Source organism: Triticum aestivum, chromosome 5B, assembly GCF_018294505.1.
Source record: "Triticum aestivum cultivar Chinese Spring chromosome 5B, IWGSC CS RefSeq v2.1, whole genome shotgun sequence".
NCBI classification, from domain to species: domain Eukaryota; kingdom Viridiplantae; phylum Streptophyta; class Magnoliopsida; order Poales; family Poaceae; genus Triticum; species Triticum aestivum.
The window spans coordinates 603,843,422-603,852,331 of record NC_057807.1 but is presented as its reverse complement, the minus strand read 5'-3'; the positions used below and the strand labels follow the sequence as shown (position 1 = coordinate 603,852,331).

The following is an 8,910-nucleotide window of genomic DNA, read 5'->3' as shown; positions in this document are numbered from 1 at the left end:
TGAAGAACTCCAATCAGCTTCAAAAGTTATTAACGCAACGATGATATTTGTTATCAGGAAATACATGCCATAATTAGCAGACCGATCATGTTAAATTACCAACATGTTTACTTGTTTAAGTGCACATCTCTGATCACATGTCGGTAACTTCTGTATAAATAGCATGACAATATATACACCACAGACATAGTAACTTAGGTAGCAACATCGCGATAACTTTGACCCGGAGAAATTTTTTGTTGAATGCACACCCCTGATAAGTTCTGTATAATAGCATGATAATATACGCACCCCAGACATGATAATTTAGGTACAAACACCGCGATAACTTAAGACTCGGAAAATTTTGTTGTAAAACATAACCTCAATAACTTATGTAAATATCATGGTAATATAAGCACCATGCCTGATAACTTAGATCCAAACACCGCGGTAAGTTTTACGTGAAAACAATTGTTGTTCAATTCACATGTCCGATAACTTCTGTGTAAATAGCATGGTAACATACAAAATGCTGATTTGGAAACTTAGTTACAAATACCGCGGTAACTTGACTCAAGGAAAAAATGTTCAAATGTACCCCACTAACTATAGAGCTGATAACTTACGTACAATCATCGCGCTAACTTTTGACCAGGAAAATAAAAGTTAATGAAAAGATAACCCGGCAACTTATGTGTAAATAGCATGGTAACATACACCCCGCAGACCTGATAACTTAGGTATAAACACCGCGGTAACTTTGACATGAAGAAAAAAAAATTGTTGACAACGTACCCGGTAACTTTTGTGTAAATAACATGATGATAATACCCACCGTAGACCTGATAACTTAATACAAACACCATAGTAACTTTTTGACCCGTTGGAAAAGTTGTTGAAAAAGTACCCGGCTAACTTTTGTGTAAATAACATATTGGTATATGAACCACAAACTTGATAATAAGTTACTATAAACAGCTCGATAAATTTTTGACTCGGTGAAAAAAGTTAATGAAAAACGTACCCCAATAATTCCCGTGTAAACAACATGGCAATACACGCAACTTTTAAGCCGAAAGAATATATCGTCAAAACATACCTAACAGGGATCTAGTTTCAAAGGTCTCGTCGCAACGGAGTTTTATGTGAAAATGGTGTTTCAATAGGAACAGCAATGTGAGCTACAAAATATTTTGAAGTTCCAAATACGGAGAATCTGCGAGGACATCAACTTTCTCGTCCTCTCATGCATTTGTATGTGGGGAGAAGGTTGGATGGACCATTTTTATTTCTCAGTCATTGCTTTGTAAATAGGATGCTAACTTATGAACCACAGACGTGATAACTTATCCTATGCCTCATATTTTTTGACCCGAAAAAAAAGTCGTCGGAACATGTTAACATGGGAGCTAGTTTCCAAAGTATCGTCATGACGATCCTTTTATTGGAAGACGGTTTTTGAACCGAAGCGATGATGTGAGCTATAAAACATTTTGAATTCGATGGAATCCTCGCTAACATCATCATTTTCATCTTATATGCATGCATGCAATAGTTAAGAAAGAATCAGCTCAATGCATTCGGTTTTGTATTAGCGAAAGAAACAACGACCGCAGCCTGTACTAGTGGATGAATCGTTCGGTATGATCGCTTAAAATTATAACGATTGGACGTTATCACAGTCCAACATAATTTAATGTTGGTATATAATTGGTGCGCAGAACCTGCTCGAAATCCGTATAATAGATCTCATACAACTGTATCACATGCTGAGATAGTGAGATTGATCTAAAAATGAACAGTGTACTATTTAATTTATTTCTGCTTGTCGAAAGGAAAACATGGAATAGCCAAACTGATGTTACCACTCTGTCCACTATATCAGCATGCATCAGACAGTAGGACTAATAATTAGGGCTATTAACACATGTTAAAATTAGTATAAATATTAAGACATTTATTTCGAACGGATGAAATACTGATTAATTAAGCCTGTATGGGACAAATGAAAATGGTTGTGCCAGCGTGCCTACAAAGTTACAAAAGGAAAAACAGAAAGTGCAGTGGGAGGGACACGAGACCAACAAACCGTGATACGTAGCGGTATCATTCATTCATATATAGTCACACACCTTCACTCCGGCCGAAAGGCCTATTCAAATTTTGCCATACATACAAATGTAATTATCTCAGCTGCGTCCTGCTACTAGTGGCCTTGGAGCTACCACCCCGGACCACACACAACACAACATTACTAGCGCAGGTCATCAACTTGAACAAGACAAATTACACACACTTAGTGACATAGCGGATTCATGCTCTAATAAGAATGCCTTACATTTTCTTACGGAAATGATGTATAACTCACTGTAAGCATATATGTGCTTCTCACATCTGGCTGCTCCACATCCATGCTGGCAGGCACCCTGCAATAGTATCCGGAAGAAGAAGAAAAAAACAAGCAAGGAAACCATGTCATTACACAAGACATGCGGCGTTTTCAATTCACAAGCTCATTTCAAATGGCAAGATGAGATAGAACCAAATCAAAAAAAAAAAAAGCTATTAGCTCACATGAGTATGGGAAGCTGAAGCAAAGGGCCGGTTTGTTGAGAGCCTGCTCCTGATGATCTGCCACAAGGATGTAGAAGTGGCCCATGACCCCCGTATGCTGCCGCTCGCTGCTGTAGTTGGAGACCATGGTCAGCACCTCCCCGTCGCTTACCTTCACCGTACCCGGCTCCGGATAGCACGTCGACATGCCGACGACGTATCCCTCCTCGTTCCCGGCCTCCTGCCCCGTGCCGTAGATTGGCATGGACTTGCAGAGCAGGCGGCCGTCCTGATAATAAGATTTGAGTCGTTCTTGCGTTTAATTTCTTTGGAGTATGGTTGTATGAATAAGTGAATTGTAACGGAATCGTGCCAAAAATTACTAATTCTGAAGCTTCTTCTTGTTGTTGCAAAAACACTAGTCAGTGGCTTAGACCGTTTTGAGCATGATTATGATAGATTGGGTCTCGCTGAACAGGATGACGTGGCAAAAAAATAAAGACTAATACATCCTGATACATTTTTGTTTTGCAAAAAGACCCCTAAAAAGCAATCGGCTCCTCTAGTCCGGTGGTGGACGCCGGCGACCACTCCCTCCCTGTGTGCGGCGGGCGCAGCTGAGCCTTTAATGTCGATGGATTCTACAATTCACTCATGTATGAATAGGTGACATATACCTGGCCGTGCAACGAGGAACCGAGGCCACCTCTATGCAGGTGAGCAACGGCGTAGACGACGTCGCCTCCATGGGACACCATTTCTTTGGTCGTCTTCATGTCGACGCAGTTGTTACTCGCTCGGTCATCCGAGCTGCATTCGTCCACACGATACTCTATCTGTAAAGCCAGACATTTTTCAACAATTGTTAATGCTTGAACAGCCTACTCCGTAAGTAGTCCGTGTTATAATCACTGAAAAGACCTATATGAGATATAGAGACTAGGAAGATAGAGAGAGAGAGAGTAGACATATACAAACCTTGCAATAAGGCTTGGGGCTTCCATCGAACAGAGCCGTATCGGTGACATCAAGAATGTAGATCCTCACCGGCACAACGACGGCGTCGCTCCAGTCAATCCACGACACGGTGTACCGGAGGAACAGCTTCCGCGGCGGCTCGCCATTGTTGGCGAACGCGTCCTCCACCCTGCACCGTAAGCTGTCGTAGCAGCAGTGTGTCCCGCCGACGTAGCCGTTCCCGATGCGGCTGCCGTCCTCGTCGACGGTGACGTTGTACGCGTCGCACCTGCACTCGGTGCAGGCGAGCTTGTCGGCGGCGCCGCGCGTGTCGATGGCGTGCACGTTGATGAGCCACCGCTCCTCGTACCCGGCCGGGGCGCCGTTGCCGATCTCGATGCCGTACGGGTCGGGCACCCACGTGGCCGTTCGCCGGGTCTCGGAGCCCAGCCCGAAGTACTGGCCCAGCGAGTCCTTGCAGGGGCCGGCGTTGGTGATCGGGGTCGTGCTCGGGCCGTAGTAGGGTGACACGAGCCAGTGGTGGAGGTAGGTCTCGTGGAGAGGGACCGGGGCGCCGGCCTCGTCGACGACGTCGCCGTTGAAGCTCTTGATCGCGACGTGGCCGCGGGGGAAGTCCACGTCGTAGTACCACTTGTTGGCGACGCCGCCGGGGCGGAGGAAGAAGGGCGGGGACAGGAACGTCTGCGTCTTCAGCACGTTGGCCGCTTCCGTCGTCGGAAGGAAAGCAGCAGTTGCTGATGAGACTAGTGTGACAATGCCCAGGAGCATGCTCGTCTTCATCTTGTCACCTACTCCTGCTGTTGCTGACAGCTGAAAGTACAAATGATTAAGACAACTGAAATTAATAATACGTACTCTACTGACGAGGCAATCATAACTCATAAGCACGCCATTCTTAGGCTGAACCAGCCAAAAAAATACTTGAAAAGATAGATAGAGCCTAGCTAGCGATGCATTCTTCAGCCAAGTGAAACATGGCAAAGCTAGGGAAGGAAGCAGAGGTGAGAAGAGAGACAAGTGAAGTGAAGAGGACGAGACGTACCAAGCTGCTGCTGCTATCCCTAGGTGTAGGTGTGTGTATGGTGAAGTGAAGAGCACGGGCACCGCTGGCTCTTATAAAGTGGGCGGGTAGCTTGGGTGCACGGCGGTAAGCTGGTGCACGTCGACACTCCCAAAGGTACCCGCGGTCGTACGTGCACCTTTGTCGGTTTTCACGAATGCCTACGTGCGCGAGCTTCACTTTTCGGGAATAGCTACCACACGCATCTGATCTCCATGTCCTGTTGAAGCCAAACCTCGTGGTGTATGTGTGACCTTGCAGACTTGCAGTCGGAACAAAGTCTATACTACTTACATCAAGACTTTTGATTAGAGAAGTTTTACTGACTAAAATACTCTAAGCCTACCGAAATTATATATATGCACAGCCGGTCTATTCTGCTAATAATAGCAGAATGATAGTTTGGACACACTTTTAAATTGCATGCTCGACGCAAGTGCACGGTATTTATTTAAGTAAGAGCACTGCAATATTTAGACGGGTGAACTTGTGGTCGCAAAAAACAGTACACCATTTTTTGGTACTGTTTTTTATTCAGCTTTTTAACCGTTTGTCTGAACAATGCATATGATACGTCATTGGAAAGCTATGGATTAAGGCAACTTCACCATATTGAACACTTTTCGAGATTCCTTATGGTTTAAGAGCAGTTTCAAAAATAATGCTGCGCTTGACAAGTGGCAACGAGCGTATTTTTAATTAGACAAGTTTATTGTCCAAAATACTCTAAGCCTGCCGAATCATTCAAACTAGAAGTGAAAGCCGGACATTGCTGCGGCCGCTCTATCATACTGACAAAGAAAACGAAGGTTTCGTTGGATTAAAAGTTAGAGACATATTCATCAGTGAGTCATGTATTTTATGCAGTGCATATTCTTGTATTGTGATGGCATTACAGTCAAGATCATGTAAAAGAATCTATGACCGGGGGCCTTAAATCAGTCTCAAACGTCCGGACGGGCTGACCGGTCAGTGACTGATCACAAAAAACCGATCCATCCGAACGCCTCAAACCGTTCTCAAACGCCTAGCCTATCGGTGTCCCTCATATCCAGCTCAAATATGACGCGGATATGGGGCGGCCCAGGCGTGCTCGGGCGCGTCCTTCACGGTTAGCCCAGCCCACCCCGACTCCACAAATATCTCCTTCGATGAACCCTAGACCGCAGTGTGCTCAATCCAGGCCACGCTCTCTGTCCTCTCATCTTCCCAATTCGTCTTTTCCTCTTTGCTTCCGATCGATGGCGGATGATCGCAGCGGACCCGGCTCCAGCGGCGACGAGAGTGACGTCGATGCGGTCGCTCTCCGCATTGCTTTGCGTCGCTCCCGTCTAGATCAGGGCGGTAGCAGCGAAGGCAGCTCATGAAGCGACGTGTCGTCCTCCTTCGCGCGCTGTCGCAGTGCGGGCGAAGTTGCCGGGCCCTCCCGTCCGGCGCGCAGCACCAGTGGGAGCGCTACCCGCTCTGCCCCACTCCAGGTACGCCGCCATGCCGCCACCACATCCATTGTACCTCCGGAGGGCGTCCACGGGCACCGTTGGTTGCTTGTGCCTCGCCGACACCGAGGGAGGCCATGGCGGCGGGCGACGCGGCGGCGAGACGCCAGGCACTAGCGCCGGTCGATCCCGAGAACGTGCTTATCGTGTCCATCCTCCAGCGCTTCCTACAAAGGTGGAGACGGCTGCGCGGCGGCTGTGGTGGAAGAACGCCAAAGCGCTCCAGCTTGCACTCGAGCTGTCGGAGCATGAGGCGTCGGTGAAGGCGAGGAGGCACGCCCAGGAGCAGGAGTGCTTGCTCCGGAGGCTTGCCGGGGTCACATGAAGCTGTCGGACAACTCCACGACGGATCATGCTCCGACGACAACGATGACGACCTTCGGCGGCTGACACCTACACCGAAGGCCAAAGTAGCACCGCCGACCGCAAGGGGAAGGGCGAGGCAAGAAAATGGTGATTTCCTTCGCATTTTCTGGTTTAATTAAGTTTTTTTATCATTGTTAGGGTAATGTCCGATTGAAACCACAACTTTTGGTTGTCTGCTGATCGTTTATGCTAGAATTATGCCCGATTTAACTAGATTTGGTACTAGTTCGTTGATCTACGCAAGTTTATTTACATACGTGCATGTGTTGCATGCATATGAGGGGCCGAATTTGAAGTACACGGGTGCGGACGCATAAAAATGGGAAGTGTCCGGTCAGTGCCCGCGGAGACGTCCGGACGCATCCGCGGGTGCTTGAGGGATCGGATTTGGTGTCTTCGGTTGTAAATGTCTAATATCTACGATATCAGTCCATATAGGTTTAAGAGCATCTACAGCCGGACTTGGCAAATTCGGCCCCTCATACGCCCGCTAACGCTCTCGGATGCATCTACAGGCACTGATCGGGCACCCCTAAAATGTTATGCCGCACATCCACATACCGCAAATTCCGATCCTCAAATCCATGCAATCCATGCACGTCGATCATATGGTACAAACTGTCTGAATTCCAAAATTCGAAACAAGGCAAAGCAAATTATAGTTCAACAAACCGGACATGGCAAACTGAAATCAATGTCCAAGCTTGATGGATGGCCTCGGATCACTGGCTGGACGCCTGCTTCGAGCGGAATGCGTCCTCCTACTCCAGGCGGAATGCATCATGCTCGTCCTGCTCTGCCTGCTTCCGGGCTGCCTCCTCCGCCTGCATCCGGGCTGCCTCCTCCGCCTGCATCTGGGTCGCAGCCGCCTTCGCCGCCACGTATGTCTTGCGGTCGTTGATCTCCATCTTCTTGTCTGTAAGCCACTTCTTCACATGCTCATCGTAGAGTGTGTCGTCCGCCAACATGATCCTCGCATCTTCCGCGCCCCGAGCGAGTTGCAACCTCTCCTTCTCAAGCTCTATGTCGCCAAATGTCTTGGTCTTCTCGAGCTCCCATTGATTGCTGCTTGTTGCTTCTCCAACTCGATCTTCTCCCTCTTAATTTCAAGCTTCTTCTCCGCCCTCTTCCAGTCCCACTCCATCCTTTCCTCTTGTGCATCCAACATGAGCTTGTACCTCTCCTCCTTATTGTTCTCCCTCACTGAAAAAATTCCCTTCAATGTTGACAAAATTTTGGTAGCCGCAGCATCACGGGCGGCACGTGCCTTCTCTCACTTGTTTCCCATAACTTGGCGGTTGTCCTAGCTCCATGACAACATCGTCCTCTTCATCGTCCAACCCAATTGATTGGTTGGAGTTTGAGCCACCATTCCTTCTCTTGCCGGACTTGAGGTCGGCCACAACTTGGTTCCACTTCGGCTTGCCATTCAATATGACCCAACAATGGCTAAAAGAAAATGGCTTCTTCTCCACCTCGTGATACAAAGTGGCCACCACCGTCGTCTAGCAAACAATGTATGTATGGGCATGAGAATGCAAACACAAGAAGCATATGCTATGGACGACAAGATGGGGCAATCGAGCTTACATGAGTTGCGGCTCCCATCCCACTTTGAGGGCGTTAGGTTACTTGTGAGTAGTAGCCGACGTACTTGTTCACTTCCCCTTGAATGATCCCCCAACAATGTTAGAGAGATGCCACATTGAGAGTGGGCATGATAGGATCGGCTCCACACATACTCCTTTTGCTCGTGGTACTCGTTCCAAATCTTCGTCCAATAGGTGTTCCCTTCTGCTCGGCGCCACATATTGGATCCATCGTTGTGGCCAACCAAGCTTTGATCAATAAGATGTCCTCAAATCTTGAGAATGTCGGACCTCTTGCCTTTGGCGTCTTGGTCTTCTTCTTCTTCTTGCTCGGACTGGGATTGGATGTTGTCCGAACTTCAAATGCGATGGTGGCCTCCAATTCATACTCCATTTTGGTAGGTTCTTCATTGTCATTGATCATGTTCGACAAGAACGCCTCCTACATGATTAAGATTTGCAAGCATTCATCATGAGCGAAATGAACTAGTGGTCTATGCTAAAATATGATCGGACAAGAGTAAAGAAAATGTACCGACTCTTGTTTAGTCATTCCATCAAACATGTTGAGGGCTGCCTGGGCACTGCCGGAGCCCGTGCTCATCCGCGTCCGAACGAGCTGCGGCAAGTCACACACGTCGACCGTCGGCATCTACATGGGCGGAAAGCTCTCCAGAATGGCCCAGTCGGCGCTTGGATCACCCTATGTCCCTAGGAGGGGCGGACAGCATAATCCGCATAGGCGCTCAGAGGGAAGGGGTGTTGGGGTCCGGGCACAACGGAGGAGACAGCTGCTCCACCATGTTCGAACCTCCTCGCGATGCCACGACCACCTCCCTGTCTCGCTACCGGTGTCGCCACAACTTGCGGGCGATGTTCTTTGCCT

The 8,910-nt window shown here is 48.0% G+C and overlaps 1 protein-coding gene across 1 annotated transcript; it reads right to left on the bottom strand.

Annotated features, from left to right (window-relative positions):
* Positions 1 to 2,060: 2,060 nt before the first annotated feature.
* Positions 2,061 to 4,595, bottom strand: LOC123117107 (uncharacterized). Its single transcript, XM_044537939.1, has 5 exons — positions 4,556 to 4,595; positions 3,514 to 4,323; positions 3,213 to 3,371; positions 2,557 to 2,824; positions 2,061 to 2,408 (listed from the first exon to the last, which is right to left on the bottom strand). The coding sequence occupies exons 2-5, from the start codon at positions 4,291 to 4,293 to the stop codon at positions 2,371 to 2,373; spliced, it is 1,245 nt and encodes a 414-aa protein (XP_044393874.1). The 5' UTR covers positions 4,294 to 4,323; positions 4,556 to 4,595; the 3' UTR covers positions 2,061 to 2,370.
* Positions 4,596 to 8,910: the final 4,315 nt, after the last annotated feature.